This window comes from Pediculus humanus, genomic scaffold (genome assembly GCF_000006295.1).
Source record: "Pediculus humanus corporis 1103172108278 genomic scaffold, whole genome shotgun sequence".
In the NCBI taxonomy this organism is placed as follows: domain Eukaryota; kingdom Metazoa; phylum Arthropoda; class Insecta; order Psocodea; family Pediculidae; genus Pediculus; species Pediculus humanus.
Window position 1 is genome coordinate 135121 of NW_002987847.1, and position 22939 is coordinate 158059.

The 22939-nt window shown below is 30.8% G+C and overlaps 4 protein-coding genes across 4 annotated transcripts in view; all 4 read right to left on the bottom strand.

Annotated features, from left to right (window-relative positions):
* Phum_PHUM506500 (eukaryotic translation initiation factor 5B, putative) overlaps positions 1–7648 on the bottom strand; it is a gene marked incomplete at both ends in the record, with an annotated part of 15970 nt that extends 8322 nt beyond the window's left edge. The window contains 15 exons of the mRNA XM_002430929.1: positions 388–583; positions 782–858; positions 2900–3081; positions 3169–3250; positions 3334–3510; positions 3610–3901; positions 3998–4215; positions 4315–4533; positions 4643–5022; positions 5120–5363; positions 5491–5739; positions 5810–6147; positions 6232–6391; positions 6474–6867; positions 7602–7648. Coding sequence (XP_002430974.1) covers positions 388–583; positions 782–858; positions 2900–3081; positions 3169–3250; positions 3334–3510; positions 3610–3901; positions 3998–4215; positions 4315–4533; positions 4643–5022; positions 5120–5363; positions 5491–5739; positions 5810–6147; positions 6232–6391; positions 6474–6867; positions 7602–7648 — 3255 coding nt within the window. The remainder of the gene's footprint in view (positions 1–387; positions 584–781; positions 859–2899; positions 3082–3168; positions 3251–3333; positions 3511–3609; positions 3902–3997; positions 4216–4314; positions 4534–4642; positions 5023–5119; positions 5364–5490; positions 5740–5809; positions 6148–6231; positions 6392–6473; positions 6868–7601) is intronic.
* Positions 7649–9944: 2296 nt separating this feature from the next.
* On the bottom strand, positions 9945–13035 carry Phum_PHUM506510 (protein tumorous imaginal discs, putative; the record flags this gene model as incomplete). The annotated part of the gene is made up of 8 exons (XM_002430930.1): positions 9945–9948; positions 10902–11119; positions 11203–11396; positions 11484–11615; positions 11700–11868; positions 11951–12211; positions 12293–12495; positions 12858–13035. The coding sequence occupies 8 exons, from the start codon at positions 13033–13035 to the stop codon at positions 9945–9947; spliced, it is 1359 nt and encodes a 452-aa protein (XP_002430975.1).
* Positions 13036–15131: 2096 nt separating this feature from the next.
* Positions 15132–17224, bottom strand: Phum_PHUM506520 (synaptotagmin-6, putative; the record flags this gene model as incomplete). The annotated part of the gene is made up of 8 exons (XM_002430931.1): positions 15132–15439; positions 15516–15756; positions 15856–16046; positions 16130–16369; positions 16441–16702; positions 16853–17053; positions 17089–17135; positions 17200–17224. The coding sequence occupies 8 exons, from the start codon at positions 17222–17224 to the stop codon at positions 15132–15134; spliced, it is 1515 nt and encodes a 504-aa protein (XP_002430976.1).
* Positions 17225–20649: 3425 nt separating this feature from the next.
* Phum_PHUM506530 (uncharacterized protein) lies at positions 20650–21519 on the bottom strand (the record flags this gene model as incomplete). The annotated part of the gene is made up of 2 exons (XM_002430932.1): positions 20650–20709; positions 21361–21519. 2 exons carry the CDS (start codon positions 21517–21519, stop codon positions 20650–20652), a joined length of 219 nt encoding a protein of 72 aa, XP_002430977.1.
* Positions 21520–22939: the final 1420 nt, after the last annotated feature.

A 22939-nucleotide genomic window follows, 5' to 3' on the forward strand; every position in this document is an offset into this window, starting at 1 on the left:
CACAGAATAATTTGAAAAATAAACCGGAAGGCTTAACGAAGAGAATTGAAAAGAAAAAGACAAGAGCAGACGACTAATTACCAATTCGACTAATCCGAAATCCATATGGATTTTATTCATTATTATTATTATTATTATTATTATTATTATTATTATTATTATTATTATTATTATTATTACTTTTCATGGGAAGAACATAACAACAATAACTTCATCTCATTTCTCATCGTTTGGAAAACGATGCACACCACCGACACCAGGACCAAAAACAGCATCACCACAGGTCACGGCAGGTCAGATTTTTTCCTTTCTCTCTCACTCTCACACACACACTCACTCACTCTCTCTCTCTCTCTCTCTCTTAGAATATTCCAAATAATGTCTTACCCTTAATTTGCAGGGGAAAACGGCAATGCTTTTAAATTCGTCACGTTTTTTCTGCTTGAGCTCTTCCCTGTACGCCATGAACTTGTCGAACAAATGGTAAATTATATCGGCTTGAAATATTTTAACTCCTAGTGAATCCGCGAGTTCTTGAGCGTCTCTCTCGATTTTCACATCGAAAGCCAATATTGTCGCGTACCTGAAAAAAAAAAAAAAAAAAAAAAAAAACACAAATCACGAAATGAAAATTAAAATCCCAAAAAATATTCATTAATTGACTCGTTCAAAAAAAAAAAAAAACAAACACAGCAACAAACGACACAAACAAACAAACGATGATGATGATGATGATGATAATAATAATGATAATAATAATGATAATAATAATTCAACTCACTGGCTTTCGTGTTCTAACATAATTGACGCTTTCATTACATCCTTCTTTACAACGGGACCGATTTTAATGCCCGAGTACTGAAAATAAAAAAAAAAAAAAATTATTAACAAAACAACGTGTGACCTCACAACGATCAAAAAAGGTTCGATTCAGGCATGCTATTAATAATAATAATAATAATAATAATAATAAAAGCCAACGGCCATAGCGTGCTGGTCACACCGGTTCCCGTACGATCACCGAAGTTAAGCAGCATCGGGCGTGGTGCAAACTTGGATGGGTGACCGTTTGAGAACGCCACGTGCTGTTGGCTTAAAAGAGCAAAAAAAAAAAATGAGAACAAGACAAAGTAAGAACCAAAAAACAAATCTTGTTCTACTGTCGACCTGAGGCAGCTCGACGAGAACGTGAATTTCACTGCTTCTGATCCTGGCCACTCCAAAGATGTTAGTCACCGGAGCCCAGTTCAGGAGACAAATCGTTCCCATCGAAAAAGACGGACTCAGGAAGACCTTCAAGAATTGATGTGGTGCTATCTTATAATAAGTGGCACCACCGAAATTCGAGTATTTGTCCCTAAGGAATCGGGTAGAAACCTCGGATAAATACTTAAAAAACTCCGACAAGTAGCCTTGTCGTGTTTAATGGTGGATAATAATAATAATAATAATAATAATAATAGGTATTTTCAATGCAAAAATTACGAATAATTCCAAATTTTTTCGGTAAAGGTGACGATCAGTCATCGCAAAAGAAAATTCTCGGAAAAATCATGATTCAAAAAAAATTTTAAGGGTTGCAAAAAAAAAAACACGGGAGGGCGGAGCGGAGGAAGGGGGGTGGAGTTACGAATGTATAAACCGAATTTTTTGTTGTTGTCAAAGACAATCAATTAAAGCCATCGAAAGTCGACAACACAATCGCGACGTTATTTGACATATGGGGAAAACCCCTCCCCGTCCCCTGCCCACACACCTATCGACCTACTACCCTACCACCTCCCTGCCGGGGCGGTAGGGGAAGGGGAAACTATTTTAAAAGGGATTATTCAATATTCGGGGAATCCCACGTTTATCATTTAGTCATTTAAACTTTCCTTTCTTTTTTTTCGACGTAAATCAATTTCGACGGAAAGAGAGAGAGAGAGAACGATTTGGGGGATTTCAAATGAAAATAAAAAAATTCTTAAAATTCTAATTTAATGTGAAGGAAGAGAGAGAGAGAGAGAGAGAAAACACTTTCAATTTTAAATTGCCATATGTCAACTAAAAAAAAAAAAAATGCCGATTCGAAAAAATTAAATTTTCCCCTGACTGACTGACGACGTGTATATAATTTCTTCTCGCGGTGGCAAAATAAAGCTTAGCAAAACAAAAAAAAAAAAAAAAAAAATTACACGAGATTGAGATTTTCAAATAGGAAACAAACAAACAAACAAACGGTTCTCTGCACCATCTTCGAAAATTAAAACGAACCTGAGAAATTTCCAAGGTCTTAAAGAGTTTTAATTAATAATAATAATAATAATAATAATAATAATAATAATAATAATAATAATAATAATAATAATAATAATAATAATAATAATAATGGCATAACCTTGGCCAACAAAAAAAAAAAAAAAAAAAAAAAAAAAAAAAAAAATTTTGTTTTTTGCTCTCTTTCTAAGAATGAAAAACCACGACGTGGCATTATTATTATTATTATTATTACGCTGGTGTCGTCCCGGGCGATTACGCAAGTAATAAGATTACTTGGAAGCAACAAAAAAAAAAAAAAACGAAAATAAAAATAAATAAATAAAAAAAAAAAAAAAAAAAAAATGGTACACGGCCATAGGAGAGATTCTGAATGAATGACTTCCTTTTCGCATTAATTAATACAGGATACAGCTTGTTTATAATTCCCCCCCTGGTCGATGCGATGCACGCACTCACGCACGCACACACACAACAACAACAACAGCCTCTGCTTTATCCCTCAGCGTCGGACTGGTCAAATGATTCTTTCAATTAATTCTTCCTCTGTGAATCACTACTCGCGGATACCAATGTCCTACTACTACCGAACCATCTCTCTCTCTCTTTTTCTACTTTATTTTTGGAAAAATCAACTCACGGGTATTTTCGACGTTTTTAGAAATTCCAACAGAGCTTCGAGTGAGCCCAACGTCGAAGCTTGAACGTAAACTCCTCGCTCTTTCAACTTGATGCTACTCAACGCGGATTTTAATTCTTTGGATACTTCCTCGCACCAAATGGGTATCTCGTCCGGTTTTTCCGCGACTTGAAGATTTAACCCTAAAAAAAAAAAAAAAAAATTTTTTTAATCGTCATCGCGAGTATTACTTCGTATGTACAATAATAATGATGATGTCGTTAAATCACCTGCTATCGCTTTTTCTAAATCTTTGGCTGCTATTTTAACTCCTTGAGCAGCTTTCACTTCTTTATATTCTAAATAAGCATTCTGAAAAAAAAAGGAAAGGAAAAAATGATTGAAAATTTTTTTTCAAGGAAAATACAACAAAAAATATTTTTTCCATTTTTTACCTTAACACGAAATTCTTTCATGGGTTGTGGCATGAGTAAAGACCTGATTTGTGTGACTATCGGACCATCCGTTCCGGCTAAAACTATCGTCGAACCTTCTTTTAATTTCCCATTGATTAAAATACAATCTATCGTCGTTCCCAAACCTGGAATCGCTTTGACTTCTAACACGGTAGCCTGCAAACGTATTATTATTATTATTATTATTATTTATTTCGACGTTATTTCAAACAGAGGGAAAATTATTATTATTATTATTATTATTATTATTATTACCAAAAGCAAATCCGAATACATCAGTCTCTTTGCTAACATGGTTTGTGAAAATTCTACGATAAGACCTAAGAGATTTCCCATTCCCTCCCCCGTGATCGCACTCGTCGGGACTAGAGACACGTAACTTCGAAGATCGGGATTTTCGAAAAACAAAGCCGCGTTCAAACCTTGTTCGGCAAATTGTACGATGACCTCTTTCGTTCTCTGTTGAAATTCCAATTGAGTGTTACTCGCCTGTGATTTCAATATGTCTCGTATGTCTTTTCTCCCTCCCGTTTGCCAATCGTACAACCTAAAAAAAAAAAAAAAAAAAAAAAAAAAACGATTTTTAGAAAAGAAAAGAGGTACTTTGACTCGATGAGTTTTTCTCGACTTTTTGTACGCATACCTGTCGATTTTATTCAGAGCGACGATAAAAGGAGTTTTTCTCGTTTTTAATAAATTAATTGATTCTAATGTTTGGGGTTCTAGGCCGTGCATGATGTCGACGACGAGAATGGCAATGTCGCAAAGTGACGAACCTCTGCTACGCAAATTACTAAAAGATTCGTGACCCGGCGTGTCGATAATTAACAAACCAGGGATTTTAAGTGTCATGTCCGCAAACTGTAAAAAAATAATAATAATAATAATAATAATAATAAAGAGTATAAATTGTTGTAAGTGATGGTGTTTGTCTTTTCCTTAAAGATCAACGACAATTACCCCTTTAACTAATTTACAAGTTTCTTTTATGTTATCTATGGGTACATTTGTTGCTCCTATTTGTTGAGTTATACCACCGGCTTCGCCATCTTGAACGTGAGTTCTCCTTAATTTATCTAATATTTTTGTTTTACCCGTGTCCACGTGACCCAGTACGCACACTACGGCTGCTCTCAAAACGTCCAATGATCGATTCTTTAAAGCTTCTTCTTTTCTTTTCTGTAAAAAAAAAAAAAAAAAAATTGAATAAAATCGTAAGACAACGTAATAATCGTAATAATTATTATTATTATTATTATTATTATTATTATTATTATTATTTAAAAACCTCAATTCTAAGCACAACTTTCTCCCTTTTTTTTTCCGCATCCGTTTTATGTTCATCTTCGCTTTCGGATTCTTCTTCTTCGCTCGATTCTTCTTCCTCTTCTTCTTCGTCATCATCGTCTTCATCATCATCTTCTTCGCTTTCGCTTTCTTCTTCCGAGTCGTGGTGTTTTAACGTGGTCGCCGTTTTACGTTCCGTTTTTTCACTCGTTTCTTCATCTTCTGACGTTTCCGCATCCCAAGTATCTTTGACGTCGTCGGGTTCTCTCTCTCCTTCTTCTTCTTCTTCTTTTTTATTTTCAACTTTGGTGTCAACTATTTCGACTTGGATTCGTTCCGGCGATGGTAAATCTGACGTTTCCGTCGGCTTAGACTCCTCGCCTTAAAATCAAACATTTATTAATTGCATTTAAAAATACCAAAAAAAAAAAAAAATAATAATAATAATAATGATGATGATAAAAAAAACTCGTCTCACTAGAATTTTGAGAAACTAATGATTTCGATTTATTAGGTTTGATTCTTGTTCCCGGTCGAATTTTTTTCTCTCCCGGATCGGGTATTTCTAATCCTTGAGCTTTTAAAGCGTTTATCATTTCTTGTGCTCTCAATTTATCAGCCTTTTGCTTTGCGGTTAACAATTTCCCTTCGGCTTTTAACCTTTCTTTCCTTTCTTTTTCCTTTTGCTTTTTCTTTTCCTTCTTTTCTTTTTCCAGTCGAAGCTATAATTTTTAAACAAAGATTATAATAAAAAAAAACGAATTCACCACCGCAGGCAACGAGAATTAGCCATAATAATAATAATAATAATAATAAAAAAAGGTTTCGAGGAGCAGAAAATAAACTCACAGCCTCTCTCCTTGCAGCAGCAGCTTCTTCTTCCCTTTTAATTCTTTCCTGTTCTTCTCTTTCCAATCTTTCTTCTTCTTCTTTAATTTTTTTCAATGCTTCTTGCATGGCCGCAATGGCTTTGCTTCCGGGACCCTTTTTAACTTTACCCTTATCCTTATCCTTGTCTTTATCCTTTTCGCTATCTTTTTTCTTCTTTTTACCCTTATCGTCATCATCGCCACCTTTCGAAGTTTTTTTTTCTTCCTTCTAAAAAAAATTAATAATTTTTGTTATTTATTTATTTCCATAATTTATATATTTTAATTTTTTTTCTTACTTCTTCTTTTTGTCCTGGTTTCTTTTTCTTTTCTTTCGGTTTCACCGGGATATCATCATCATCGTAGTCGTAGTCCATTTCATCTAAAGCTCTCAATTCTTCCGATATAAAATCTTCTTTCCTTCCTTTCTTTCCAGCCTTTTCTTTTTTACTCGGTTTTTCATCAGTTTTGGAAGGTTCGTTGGGTTTCGTTTCTTCCTTGGGTTTCAAACCCGAATATTCTAATTCTAATTCGGCTAACATTTTTTCAATATCTTCGTCATCGTCCTCGTCTCTTTTTTTCTTACTCTTCTTACTTTTTTTCCCACCCTTATCCGGTTCGGGAACTTTGGGCTTTTCTAAAATTTTTAATGTAGCACATAATTTTATATTCAATTTTTAAAATCATAAATAATATTTACAATAATAACTACTTTGAATACCTTCATCCCAAATGCTAGTTTTTTCTTTTGACGCCATTTCACCCTCATCCTTAACATCATCCATTGGGAAATCGACAACTTTTTTTGATTTTTCCTTTGTTTTTGATTTATTACCTTTTTTATAATCATCTACATATTCATCATCGATCGAATCGCCGCTCTAAAAACAAAATTTTTTTTTGTAAGGAGACTCAAGACTCAGACAAAATAATAAATTGATAATGTGGAAAAAGGTAACAAACATTTTTAACTTTGTTTTGTTTTTTTGAAATTTCAGCAGCATTTAATTTTGTCGTCAAATGAGAAACATCATCATCATCACTTTCACTTCCTCCCCTTCCTCCTCTTTTACTTTTCTTTTTGTCCTTCTTTTTACTCGGCTTTCCCATTTCTTCATCTGATTCATATTTTTTACTCGATTTCTTTTTAGTCGATACCTCATGATCCTCTTCGTTGTCATCATCATCGTATTTACCCTTTCCTTTGACTTTTTTCACTTTTTTTTTTTTACCTTTACCACCATAATCATCATCATCATCATCATTATTATTATCACTACCAAAATCATCTTTTTTTTTATCCTTTTTAGATTTTTTCTCTTTTTTTCCTAATGAAATCTCATTCGAGTCTTTCTCTCTACAAAATAAACAAATTGTGTTTAAACATTAAGTTTCCTTTCATGATTACATTTTATTTTTATTAATCCTACACATTATAATAATTAAACATAAAACAAAATTGTTAATACGAATAATTATAAAAAAATTATTTATTTACTCGGCATTTTCTTTGACACCGATTCCAGCTGGACTGACATCTTCATCACTGAAAAAACAAAAAATAAAATAATATTATTAATAACTGGATAACAAAAAGTTATCAAGATGTAATTTTATATTAAAAAAGGTTGCACTTTGAACATAGTAATAAAAATAATAATAAATTTTTAAAATAGACAATCGTAAAAATTTCAACAATACATATTTCATTCAAGAAAATCATTTTTTTTTAAAAATGGGGCGTAAAATTAAACGAAAACGATTAGAAGGTATTAATTTAATGAGAATATTATAAAAATTTAAAATAATAAAATCGTTATAACATAAGGCCACATATTCTCAACTACGTGTAAATATATGGAAACGTAACCAGGTGAGGTTAGAACAATATTTACATATTACTCAAAATAACAATATAATTTAAATGAAAAATCATGTAAACGTATTAAAAACAATGTTTCCGCATGTGAATAACATTACGGGAAAAGTCAAACGTGGAAAAATATAATTTTTAATTAAAAAAAAACGATAAAATATGTAACCGTGATGTAAAAGGGGGGTTACATTTGTAAGAAAAATAAAAATACTCACGTGTCATCATCCCAATTGATATTTTTTCCCTTTTTCGTTTTAACCATTTTAACCCCACCGTATCGAATTAAATTTTTTTAATTATTTTTAATAAATTATTATTGATTAAAAACTAATAAAAAAAAAAAAAAATTCATGTGATTAATTGTAACATAGTATGTGTGTTTGTAAAACGTTTTAACTCTCCATAAAAATATGGCCGTAACACTAGCGAACTCTTTCGGTTTTTTTTATGTTGTCAACGTATATAACTTCAGTTAAATTTTTTTTTTTTAATAAATTCACTCACATTAAATTATTTATCACGACATTAACAACAACAACAACAATATTAATAAACAAATATTTAATAAATATTGTCAAAAAAAAAAAAAAATCCTTAACGTTTTTTTTTTCTAAAAGAAAAATTCAATTATTAACTCGGATAGATTGAGACATACATATATCTCACAAATTATTTATTTTAATCGAAAACACTCGAAATTATCAAATATTACTCAATTATTACTTAATATTACGAAACTATTATCTTTAAATAATTGATAAATAATAATTATTACTGTGATAAAACTGTGAAATAAATCAAAAAGAAAAAAAAAAAAAAATTAACGACTTTTTCCTTTTTTGTAATGTGTTCTTTTTCGTGACAGAAGAAACTCATTTGAATTCGTATCAATTAATTTTTTCTATAACCACGTCAAACTTTTACACAAAACACAGACAAAATTACATTTTATTTTTATTATTATTATTTGTGTTAAAAATTATTAACTTTTAAAATAAATGGGGAGGCGGGAAAAAAAAAAAAAACTAAATTTTAAAATAGAAATTTAACCAAGTGAGGTTAGTTTTATAAAACAAAACAATTTTTTTTCAAATTAACGGTCAAAAAGTTAAAATATTATTATTATTTATTTTATAGTCAAGAACTCACACGCATTATTATTCAATATTTTGAATTATTTTAAAAGGTTGGGAAAAATCGAAACACAAACAATTACAACGACAAGAACAACACAAACAAAAAAAATAAAAAATTTTACCATCATTATTATTAATTAATTAAACGTAACTGTATATTTAGAATTTAAAGCTACTTTGTGAACAATTTACTTGTTTCTTCTCCTTTTTATAAAAAAAATTATAATTACTCTCTTTGACTCATCAAACACTCTTTCTCGAATAGTAAAAACTAAAAAAAAACATTTTTTACAATAATAACAAAAAACAAACAGATTCTTTTTGTTTTCCCAATTTCACTGCAAGAATCATTCAATTTGCTTTGACATTTTCTTTATTTAATTTAAATTTACTTATTAAAACTAATTAACAATTAAAATAATCATTCATCTGTTGGATTTTCCCTTGTTTTGAATCTGCATAAGACATTTTACTGCTTTTTAAAAATAAAACACCATAATAATAATAATAATAATTATAAACACAGGATCTAAGAATGTGTATTTAAAATCGATTCGATTAAAAAAAAAATGCATCAACTAAAAAAAATAAAAATGACTTTTAAAACCAACTAGTAACATTAATAATAATAATAATAAAATATAATTTTTGCTTTTTAATCGTTAAAAAAAAACCAAAATATATAATTTAATCTTCTTTCTTTCAATTTTAAATTATTCGAATTAATAATTCTTTTAATTATTATAGTTGTATTTAATTTATATATATATATATATTAAAATAAACTTTAAAAAGAAATGCAAGTTGAGATTTTTTTATAATTATTATTTTACTTCCTCCTCTCCCCTCCCCCCAGAAAAAAAAAAAAAAAAAAAAAAAAAAACAATTTGGCATGAAATTTAAGCATTTTCACCATCACTCATATGCCAAATTCAGTTTTTTTTTTTTTTTTTAATAATACAAGGCGAGACAAAAAGTTATAAAAAAAAAAAAAGGAAAATGATGATTTGTTTGTTTGTTTGTTTGTTTGTTTTATCCATTTTTTCATTTCCATTCCCTTCCCATTTTCCACAAAATGATTTTCAAACTTTGAAAATTTTCTGACTGTTTAACAAATCCGTATAATGTAAACCGGTTTGATTTGAATTTGAAGAACTATTACTACTACTACTACTACTGCTGCTGCTGCTGCTGCTGCTGCTGGTGCTGCTACTGCATTTGGCTTCCTTCGATGTGTTTCCCATCGATTCCCGACTCGTTTCCGTTGAATAATCTGTTTCCCTATCGTTTGAAATTTCTCTTTTATCTACTACGTTGTTCCTTTTCTTGCTGCTGCTGCTGCTGCTGTTGTTCTTATCTGAGAAGTTGAGAGCATTACGAATGGATTGAAGTAGTTCTTGTGGTTCTGATACGCATACTCTACTACCTGATAAAAACGAAGTAAGAAATAGAGAAAGAGAGAGAAACAGTAAAAACCTCAGCTTAACTCTCACCTCGACTTAATAAATAATAATAATAATAATAATAATTAAATAAAATCATTTTCATAAACTTAAACCAAAAACAACAACAACAACAACAACAACAATAACAACATAATCATTAAATATTAATCTTATTTACAAACAAAAGTAATCAAAATTTTGTTTGTTATCTTTTAATTAAACGTTTACTTTTAACCCCTCCCCCCACCCACCCCTTTCTTCCCCTTTTGTTTAATAATTATTATAAATTATTATAAAATGATGTTTTGTTTGATACAAACAAAAGAACAGAAAGAAAAAATGATACAGGCAATGATAGATTGATAATTAATTAATTAATTAATAAATATCTTTTTATTATTGTAATGCAGAAAGAGACAGACAGAGAGAGAGAGAGAGAAAGAGAAAGAGATAGAAAATTCAACCCAAAATGGCTTTCTTAATTCTGTTGAGTAATCCGGAATCTTCTTTTTCAGCTCCTGCCATTCTTTGAAATCCATCTGAGTCTCTGTCTTTCGAACCTGCCAACAACAAAATGATTCGTACTTTGAATATGACAAAAGAAATATAAAAAAAACCTCCCCCCCCTCCCTCCCTCCCTTTTTACTTTCCCTCACCCTCACCCTAACCCCCTCCCTATTTGTGCCTTTTTTAAATTAAAACTTATTCGACAAAAAAATTAAAATTAATAAAAATTTAATTTTTTTTTTTTAATCGATGAGAGAAAGAGTGGATAAAGAGAGAGAGAGAGAGAGAGTGAGAGAGAGAAAAAATTAATTACATATAAACTCAGGCAGGTTTGAAAAAGACAAAAAAACCCAGTGGAATTATCATTATCATTATCATCATAATCATAATAATAATAATAGATTTGTCGTAATGAGATATCACTCACTCACCGTCTTTTTTAAACGTGACACCGTGTATGACCCCGGGGGTGTCATCTTCTAATTCAGCATATGCTTGCATTAAAGCTTTTTGTTTTTCATTTAACTTGGTCGGTATTGAAATTTTAACGTGAACGTAATGATCACCGTAACCCATCGTGCTAACCTTTTTCATTCCTTTTCCCGACAATTTTATTCTCGTATGCGAACTCGTACCGGGCGATATCTTAAAACGAGAATACAGTACACATTACATACCTTACAAAGGGAAAAAAAAAAGTCGTACATTATACACATGCCTGTACCTACCTGTATCGTTTGATCTTCGTATATTCCCTGAACGCGTATCGTTCCTCCCAGAACGGCTTGAGATAATGATATCGTCGCATCCGTATGTATGTCACAACCGTCCCTTCTAAAATAACTAGATTTTTCAATTCTAAACGTTATAAAAACTTCTCTTTTCCCTAATGTCATTCTAACCGTTTGTCCATCTTCGACACCTGGAAATTTCCAAATAATAATAATAATAATTTTTTCCAATAATCGAAATTAACACGAGAAATCATTTCATTGGATGGAGAAATTACCTGCAGGAACTGGAACTGTTACTTTTTTCTTTTGAACGGTATTTCCCTTTCCTTGACATTCGAGACAAGGATATCTTATGTACATTCGTGTACCTTGGCAATATCGACATGTTGACCTCATGACAAAAGGTCCTGTTTAAATTATTATTATTATTAGTATTAAGAAGAACTAATCGAGAACAGAACAAAAGAAAGAAAAAGGTGTTAATGGCTGACCTGTACTGATTGTTTCCATACCGGTTCCATTACAATAACTGCATTTAACAGCTTTAGTGCCTGGACTACAACGTGTGCCATGACAGTAGGGACACGTGTCAACTACATTAACAACTATTTCTTTATTTACACCTCGAGCAGCTTGAGATAATGTTAATTTTAAAGTAACCTAATTTTTTTTTTTTAAAAAAAATAATTCTTTTTATTTATCCAAATTACTAAAAAAATTTAAAAGTAAAAAAAAAATTTACTTCTTGAGCAGCACCAAAACCATAACCATCACTAAAATCTTCAAAATCTCCGAATCCTCCTTTCATTCCGGCATCGCCAAATATTTTCCTAAATAATTCTTCCGGATCAATACTCGACCTAAACTGCCATTCGTTACCACTAAATCCAGCTCTGGAGCTGCTTCCTCCTCCTCCTCCTCCTCCACCACCCATTCCACCCATTTGATCTGATGTTGTACCCCACTGATCATATTGTTTTCTTTTGGCATTATCACTCAAACACTGATAAAAAAAAAAAAAATCCTTCAACAAAACGAAATGGGTAGGATTCATATAAGTAGGATTAAAATAAAATTATCGTACCTCATAAGCTTCGGAAACTTCTTGAAATTTAAGTGCTGCATTTGGATCATTTTTATTCGTGTCAGGATGATATTTTTTAGCCAATTCATAATATGCTTTTTTTATATCTTTAGAAGAAGCATTTTTAGGTATGCCTAATACTTCATAAAAATCTCTCTTTTTGTGTAAGGTGAAGGCAGTATGAAATTTTTTGACTTGATTTTCTAAAAAAAAAAAAATTATTACAATCAATATTACTGCAACTAACTATCGACTCTTTATTAAAGGATTTTAATCGTTTAAAACAAAAAAATTGATAACGATTTTCTTATTCGAAAAAAAAAATTATGTGAGGTTATGAACAATTCGTTCACGAGGTATAAATATTATATATATAATGACAATAAGAGAAAAAAAACCATAAATAATAATTATTTACATCGATAAATAATATTCAATTATACTAATTAACGTGAATAAAATATTTAAACGATATCTTATCGCTTAGAAAATAAAATTCAATGAGAAAAAAAAAAAAAAAAAAAAAAAAGAAAAGGAAAAAAAACAACCGGTCTGAAAAACTTACGTGGAAACGCAGGAAAATTTTGAACGTGATTAGATGAAATAAGGGATTTTGATAAAATTATTTTACAATGGTAACACTTTGAATAAGAATGTTTAAGAATGGAACTAAGCGATTTTAAATTTGTCGAATTTAAAGTTTTTAAATTATATATTCCTAGTAAACATCTCGTAGAAGCCATTTCCACAAAGCCATAGACGTTGATTATAATTTATCGTGTCGGAGGATCGGAGGTCGTCGTGCAATTTCATTTTTTGCAATTTTTACCATAGAGTAAATAAACTCGCGGCAAATTATTCCGAAAATAATTTAAATATATACAATAAACCGTTAAAGAAAAGAAAACAAACAAATTTTAAAAACAAACAAATTATTTATATTTATTTATATATATTTTTATAATTTATTTATTATTATTATTTACCTGGAAAATAAAAATATATTTTATTTATTAAAATAAAATTTTCAAATATATATATATATAAATTTAAATAAAAACGTTTACGATACAACACGACAAAACATTTAATTCTCGTTTTTATATAGGCTTCTTTTTTTTTTTTTTGTTAACAACAGCAGTAACAACAACAATATTATTAATAAAAAAAAAAAGAAAGCGATAAATTTTATATATTTTTACATTTAATTTTTTTAATGAGATTCATTTTTCCCTTTTTGCACATACCAACGCATTTACCATTCAAACCATTTTACTTAAAAAATAAAAAAAAATTAATAATAATGAAACAAACAAACGAACAAATTTAAAAATCACTTTAAAATAAGCGATGATAATAATTATGAAAAAAAAAAAATCTTATTTTCTCCCCCCCCTTCCCCCTCTCCTAGCCCTACGTTTGTTATAATAATAATAATAAGGCGGAAAAATATCATTGATTAACAATCAATCAATCAATCATTTTCGAGAAATTTTTTTAAAGTGTAAAATAAAAAGTAAAGTTTATAGTTAAAAAAAAAAATTATACAAACGAACAAACGTACAAATGGCAACCCTGTGTTTACGTCACACATTTTCTTTCTTTTCTTTTTTTATATTAAAATTAATCCAAATTAAAAATTTTAACTCTACGACCGACATTTTCTCAATCGTGATTTTTTATTTTATTTTTTTTTTTTTTACACGAACTTACCCCTTATCACTTATCAAAAACAACAAACAAACATACAAACGAACAAACGTTCGCATTCTAACGGATTCATAAAAATAATTTCACGAATTAATTAATCAAATTTTCGTTTTTAACAAATTATTATATAAATTTTTTCTCTCGCCTATATTTACCTTATGTCAAAACCCACCAATTTACCCTTATCACTCACCTATATGCACATACGATAAATAAAACGATTTTTTTTTTTTTTTTTTTGTATAATTTCTAAGGCCGGATTATCATTATCATTATTATTATTATTTATTAATTTACCTTTCGTTAAAAGCAACTACAAACATACATATATATATAAATAACAATTAATAATAATAATAATGATAACAATAATAACAATAATAACAATAAGAATAATAATAATTTTAAAAACATTTTTTGGTTGGTCTTATTTACTTTTTTCATTTGGATTAATATTATTATTATTATTATCATTATCATTACCATTATTATTATTATTATTAATATTTATTAATTTTACAAAACACGATAACACAAACACGAAAACCAATATTATATATATATATATTTATAAATTTATAAATTTTTTTTTTTTATAATTTTTTTATTTTTTTTTCGTGGCACATAATATATTGACTTAAATTTTTACGCACACCTGAAAATCCACCTTATTATTATTATTATCATTATCATTATCATTTTCATTATTATATATATATTTATGTTAATATATTATTTTTAATAATAACAATACCCTTTTTTTTTAAATATAAACATAATAAATAAATGATTAAAAGTGATTTTTTAAAATATTTTTAACGCGTTTCCCTTAATTTTATTATCATTATTATCACCATCATCATCATCATCATCATTATTATCATCATCAAGATGTTTACGTTTGCTGTCACGCACGCATTCACGCATATAGCATTTACGTGAAACAAACCATCTTGGATTCTTACGCGCGTTACGGGGTGATAAAAAAATAACGTGTCAATAGAATCGTCGATTCGCGCGTAAAATTTAAAAAAAAAAAAAAAAAGTATCAAGCGTGTATATCGTACTAATATAAATTATGTATATGTGGTTATTATTATTATTATTATTATTATTATTAATACATCATCTACCGTAGCGTGTGCCACATGGCGATTGCTTTCCTAGGACTATTCATCATTTCTATCCAATGATCTCTTTCCGTTCCTATTTCACCTGGACCAACGAGACAGCATCCCAGTAGTGGATTGTGTCCAATCAAATCGTTACCCTGATCCAAAACGCATATTTCGATGGCTGCTTTCGACAACGAGGATGATGATACGTTAAACGTCAGTGCTTCGTTCCAGACGGGATTCCTGTTTCCTTTTCTCGTTGCCGTTTTCTTCTTTTTACTCCTTTTTCCCTCCGCTATGAGATAAACTTTAACGAAAGGATCTGAAAATCGTTATCATTATCATCATCATCATTATCATGATACGCATCCTTATTAAATTTTTATTTTTTTTCGCACCGATCATTTCTTTGTCTTCCGGTAAGAATAAATTTCTTGCTTTGAGTACGACGACCGTCAAACGTTCCGCCGAGGGTAGGTAACTCAACGATATCAACAATTCTTGAAATTCTTCCCGAGGTTTTTTCCCTTTTGTTATTTCTCCCCATATTTCTATGCTCGATATCACTTCTATGTCCATCATGGGTATCTTAACTTCCCCTATGACGTCATTTCTCGAAAAACGATCGTAATCGAATATCTTTAAAAAAAATTATTATCATCATTATCTCTAGTTCTATCGTCACGTGAGGGAAATTTTGGTGGAAAGGGGTAGAGGTAGGGGTAGGGGTAGTAGTACCTGAAACAACAATGTTTTATTTTGTAAATCTTCAAACGAAACCGGAAATTTAAAATGTTCGTCGAAATAAGGATTGTTGTTGTTTCTATGAATTGTCGTTTGCCTTTTCCGGTTATCTATGGCCGGTATCAATTCCAAACGTACGTAAGGATCGTTAAAACCACCTGATTCGCTTCCTGCCAGGTCGTGCGCTTGCGGAAATAAATTTTTTTATTAGTGACACACACACACACGCGCGGGCATAGTAGGTGTAAGAGAGAGAAAGGGTACCTACCTTCGATGAGATGAACGATAAGATCTGATCTATCGAAATCATATTTCAACCTTAAATGTAGCCGACCCAAACTGGAACCGTTTCCGTTTCCCGATAAAAACAGCGGACCTTCTTTTTTCGTGTATAAATCAGGTTGTATGGCTCCGAGTGGGCTACAAGGAGGAGGCATTTGAGATTCGGACGTGACAGTTCGTACCGCCGTTGGAATAAGCAAAGGAGATAAACATCTGTTGATGCCACCTGTAAGTACAAAATTTTTAGGAAAAACTGTCTTTACCGACGGAAAAATGTTTTTTGTTACTCATGCTTACCCTGATGTCTGGGAGAACTTGGAGTCGGAGCAGACGACACGGATGAAACAATACTAGAGAGAGAACCTTGACTCGAACTTTGAGTTCTAACATCCCAATTGGAACTTCTCATATCTAGTGATGCCGTTCTGTGTGGTGACGTAGAACGAAGATTTCCACCGGATGCTGCTGCACCGCTACCATCTCCGACGGGTACATTGTTTGATTTACCATCTGGAGAAAATGTACGAATCTGTGGTGAGGATCCACGATGTTCGCAATTCTACAATTGAAAATTGAAATTTTTTTTTAATTAAAAATTTTCCTTATGTCCGTCGGCGGCAGCGGAAACTTTTACGCATTGAAAATGTCAAAGGTCAAACAGGAAAAAAGGAAAATTTTTTTCCTTTCCTTTCTTTTCTTTTTCCTTTACCTGTTTTGAAATGCAACTGTCTAAACTTCCCTGAGACGATATGCTAGGCGTTCGAGTGAATTTTGTTGTTGTTCGTCCTGGATATGATTTTGCCTGATGAGTGAGTTCCAGTGGTGCCCTCGGGAGATCTGGATTAACTGTGTGTGGAACAACAGTGCTCGTTGGCTGAACAATTCGTTGTTCTTTATTTATTTGAAATTCCTTCGACAAACAAAAACAAAAACAAACAATTTAACGTTCGCGACGTACGACGACTGGAAATAATATCCATTTCCAGACACATCTGGAAATCTTAAAATATTTATAAAAACAAACAAGGAAACAAACAAACAAACGAAGGAACAAACCTCTTTTTTTAATTATACTTTCCATTTTCTCCAGTCACAAAAAAAAAAAAAATTTAATTTTTCCGTCGGAAAAGTCACAAAAAAAAAACAAAAAAATTTAATTACATGTAATTTTCATTTTCCTTCTTTCAATTCCCCCCCATCCCCCATTTCCCACCCCACTCCCTCCTAAATAACCCACTTTCAGATTTTTTTTTCATTTTAAACTTTTATCGTCGATCGAACGAACCTTTGGGGAGTCGGGAAAAAAAAAAAAGTTTTTTAAACGATGAAATTTTCCGGGTTCGATAAATTAATTTAATATTAAAAGAGCCGCCCGCTCTTGTGATCATGAAGGATCACTTGAAAAATTGTTTTTTTCCTTTTTTTTCCTTTTTTTTTTTTTCCTTTTTTTCCAATTTACATTATTAACATGATATTATTAATAACGCGCGAGCGGTTTTTTTTTTTTTTTTTGAAACGATTGCGTGATTTAGTTAACCGTACGATGCTTTATCGAGATTGTTTTTTAAAAAACTCGATAATCGTTTATTCGATTAACTAAACGACCTTTAACCTTTTTCAAAAAAAATAAAAAGGGAAAAAAAAATAAATAAAAAAAAAATTATATGATGATTAAATAAACGTCAAACACGAAAACCTAGAGAAAGAAATAAAAAGTGAGAGAGAGAGAGAGAGAGAGAGAGAGAGAGAGAGAGAGAGAGAGAGAGAGAGAGAGAGAGAGAGAGAGAGATAGAGAGAATGAACGAAAAGTTGAACGGAATGAGAGAGAGAGAGAAAAAAAAGTTGAACATAGAGGGAGGGAAAGGGAAAGAAAAATTGAACAGAGAGAAAGAGAGAGAAATAAAACACAAAAAGTGAGACAGAAAGAATGAGAAAAATAGAACAGAAAGAGAGAGAGAAATAGAACAGAGACAGAGAGAGAAAAAGAAAAAAATTGAATAGAAAGAAACACAGAAAAAAAGAAAAACTAACCAAAGTTAAAGAGAAAGAGGGAAAGAGGAAAATAGAACAGAGAGAGAGAGAGAAATAAAGAGAAAAATAGAACAGAGAGAGAGAGAGAAATAAAGAGAAACGCTAATCAGAATGAAAGAGAAAGAGAAAAATTGAATAGAAAGAGAGAAATAGAGAAATAAAACAGAAAGAGTGAGAGAGAGAGTGAGAATGAAAAAAATAAAACAGAGAGAAAGGGAGAATGAGAAAAATAGATCACAGAGAGAGAGAGAGAGAAAACGAAACAAAAAACAGGTACAGAAAAATTGACTTATAGAGAGAAAGAGACAGAAAAAAGGAAAAAAATTGAACAGAGAGAGAGAGAGAGAAATAAAATTCAAATTTTATTTTTGTAATCAAGAAAAGGATAAAATGAAGAAAAATTCACATCTCCTTGTATTACACACTCAATTTTTCCAGGTACGTTTTTTTCCATTTTCCAATCCTTTCCCCCATCCCCCCAAAAAAAGAGAAAACTCAACAAACGATACAATTCCTTTATAAAAATTAATTTCGATCATCGACTACCATACATTTTTTTTTTTTAAATAATATATTTTCCTGTTTGTCGTTTCCGTTTGTTGTTTGTTTTCAATTTTTTTTCCCCATCACGTCACGTGTCGTATTTTTCAATTAGTAAACGGATTAAATGTATATAAAAAAAAAAAGCGAAACCATTTTTTTTTTTTTTTAATTACCCCCAACAGGATTAAAAATATTCACATTCGAAAACTTCTTTAAAAAGTATTAAAAAATTATTAATAATAAACATCCGGTTTCATTAAAAATTTTAATTCGCTACTCCCTCCCCGCTCCCTCTCTCCCCTCCTTCCCACTCCCCCTTCGTATTCCGTCCCTCAACGTTTCCTTTTCCGGAAAATTTTTTTTACACACAGACAGACAAAGCAATATTGATTATTATCGTTGACATTTTAAATGTTTTTTTTTTTTTTTTTAATTTTCTCCAGTTTTCAAATTTTTCATTCGAACGGGAAAACTCCCGGAAAGGGGGGAGGAAGGGAGGGGAGAGGAGGTCAGAGGTCAAATTCAAACGTTTTCAATTCGAAAATAAATTAGGGTGTATTCGATCATCTTGACATCCCCGTGAATAATAATATTTATGCATTTATTCATTTTCATACATTTTTCATTTTTCTCGTGCAAGAAAATAATAATAATAATAATACTGATAATAATAATAATGATAATAATGACGATGATGATAAAGGGCGAGGAAAAATATTTTAAGGGTTGGTTTGTCGATTAAATGGCAGGTCGAATAATACAAGATTTATTAGCTTTGGCACGGAGGTGGTGGTGGTGGTGGCTGTGGGGGGTAATTTCGGACTGGAAAAGGTCTTCCAGAAAAAAAAAATGATTTTAACGATTACGACGATGATGATGATGATGATGATGATGACGATGGGAAAAAAAAAATGGAGAAAAAAGAAAAAATTATTTTAAAAGGTTTAAAAATCAAATTTTTTTCTTCATGTCAAGTCGGTTTGAACTTTTCCTTTTTTTCCTTTTTCTTCTGCTTCCGCCTTGAAATGAAATTTTTCTCGTTAGGAGACGTAAAATCCTCTCTCCCCCCCTCTCACTCTCTCTCCCCGGTAAAAAAAAAAAAAAATTAAATTTAAGAAATTTTATTTTCCTCTATTTTTTTTTTTTTTTAAATAAAATCTTTCCAAAATTGGGTTTAACACATAACCGGTTCTTCCCCGTTACACAACCCGTGACGTCATCATACAAAATCCACGCGTGACGTTTTTTTTCTTTACTTACGTTCAAAACGTACTCGTCCCCCCTTCCCTTCCTCCCTCCCTTTCTCTCTCTCACTCATAAAATTTAAATTCTTATCATTGTTACCATTATTATTATTATTATTATTATTATTATTATTATTATTATTATTATTATTATTATTATTATTTGAAAATATATTTGACCCAATTGTGTGACCTTTTTCCGAATTTGAAATCGAACAACAGAAAAGAAAAAAAAAAGGAAAAACGTTCAAAAAAAAAACGATGATGATAATAATGACGACGACGACGATGATAATAATGATAATCGATACGATTTATTTCTCAACCCAATCCGCGCCATTTTCAAAAATTTTTTTTTTTCTTTAATTTTGTAAAACGGGATAGAAGGATATGATGATGATGTGGTCACGCACGTACTACATACACTTTCCCCGGCATAATCCCGAAGGATTGTTAAAAGAAGAGGGGAGGGAGGGAAGGAGGGTGGGAGGAGGCAACATGTAACAATAACGAAAACGTTTTCGTTTTATTATTATTATTATTAAAATCGTAATACATTTAATAAATTTTTTTTTTTTTTTTCATTTCGAGTTCAACCGCGTGCGTCACGCAATTATTTAATTATTTTCATGCGTTTCCGGTTTTGATTGTAAAATAAAAAAAACCGAAAGCGATGACGTAATTACAATTACGTAATCATTTTAAAGAAAACCATAATAAGAGAGAACTCGGAGTTGGCGGAAGCCATCTTTATTTATTTATTTGTTATTTAAATAAATTTCCGATTCATTTAATTAATAATAAATAAATAAATAAATAAATAAATGACGAAACGATAGTTTTGTTAATAATAATAATGATAATGATGGTAATAATAATGATAATAATGATAATAATAATAATAATTTGTTAAATAATTTTTTTTTGAAATCGTTTTTCCCACAGCCTTGACCAACGATAAATGTTTTCTTTCACGAGAACAATATCGATAATCGATCGATTAATCGACGCGATTAATAAATCAACAAACGTCGGAGCAGAAGAAATTTTTTTTATCGGGGGGAAGGGGAAGGGGGAGGGGAGGGAAAAATAATAAAAAAAAATTTTTTCTTTTGCACGTTCGTTCGTTCGCTTTGCTTTTTCCTTTCTTTTTAAACTTTTCTTATAATCGTTATCAATGGTAAAGGTCAAAGGAATTAAATGTGGTGGTGGTAGGGGGGTTGGGGGTTAAGGGGGTGCGAGTGATTTATTTACACTCGTAAATTATTTAAATCCATACATATTCGTTTACGAGAAAAAAAAAAAATTTTCCGGTTGAATTTTTTTTTAAATTTTAATTTCCCCCCCCCCCAGACCTTGAACCCGATTGTTTATGACGTCACAATTTCCGTTAAAATACCTGATTTTCTTTGGGTGATTCGCTATCGCTTTCCTGTTTTTTTTTTTCCGGCGTCGTCGGCGTCGATTTGTGTCTTTCCTTTGCCAACCTTGCCCACGTTTCTAATCCTTTGTGAGTTATCCAGCAAGTAGCTGGACCGAAACCGCTACCGAGTGACATTTCCGGTTTGGTTTTTCTTTTTTTTTTTTTTTTTTTTTTTCACTTCATAAATTTTTCAACCCCTTTCGCGCGCGTGAATTTTTCACACCCCTTTCGTAATTATTATTATTATTATTATTATTCCCGAAATTTTTCAATCAATCCACCTTTTTTTTTCCTTCTCGACGTTTCCATCGTAGAAAAATTTTACAAAAAAATTTTTTTTAAAGAGAAAAAACAAAAAACTCGATCGATGTTTTACATAATTTCGATTTCGATTTCGATATCTCGTTCTTCGATTTTTTTAACCGTCATTTGTGTCATCAACAGGTAAATTAAATTTTTTTTTTTCTCACGTTCTTTTGCACCACCTATTATTTTTTACACATCGGTCCTTTTACATCTTTTCCGTTTTTCCTCTCTTCCTCTCCCTTCTTCTTCCTCTTCCTCTTGTCTACAACCGTCGACAACACCCCATCGACTCTCCCCTCCAGTCTTCTACTTTTTCTTTTCTTTTCCAAATGTCCAACCTCTTATTGTAGAGACCTAGATTTCGGCGCTTTTTATGTCGCTTTCACACGTCGCACGCACGTACACACACACGCCCGTATTTTTTTCACTATTATTATTATTATTATCGGAAGAAATAAATCCGCGGCGTAAAAAACAAATTAAATTTTTTTTTCCCCGTTCGTTTCACAAAAATAAAACAATAATAATAATAATAACGTTAATGGGAAAAACGTTTTTTTATTACATCAATATTAAGAATAATAATAATATTTTTTTGATTGAACGTAACTGATAACTGATAACATCCGATGTGAAACAACCGTTTGTTGTTGTTGTTGTGAAATCGCCGAAATGAAAATACGACATTAATTTATATATATATAAAATTTTTTCAATTTCTCTCCAGAGCGCATGTCCAGACCCGGACGGATCGTGAAATTTTTCTCCAGCGAACATCCAAATCGCGTATTTTGTGCACCCTTTCCTCTCTCTCTCTCTCTCTTTCTCTTTCCCTTTCTCTCTCATTATTTTTTTTCCTTTTTTTTTTTACTTCTGCTTTTTCTTTTCAATTTCATTATTATTATTATTATTTTCCTTTTTCTTGTTATCTTTAACACCATTTAACCTTCCTCCCTTTTTCGTAAATTTTCACTTCCTATCCTAAAACCGATCTTTTAATATGTTTTTTTTTTTTCTTTTTTTTTTTTTTTTATTGACATTTTCTTTCTCCCTCTCTCTCTCTCTTTCGACTTTTTCTAATGATTTTTACGTAATGAAAAATATCATCCGGAAAATTTGTTTTCTTGATGATTCGATGACGATTTTCCGTGACGTTTTTTTTTTTTTTTTTTTACGTGAACGAAGAAAACGTTCATCATCATCATCATCATCGTCGTCGTCATCATCATCGTCATCATCGTCGTCAACA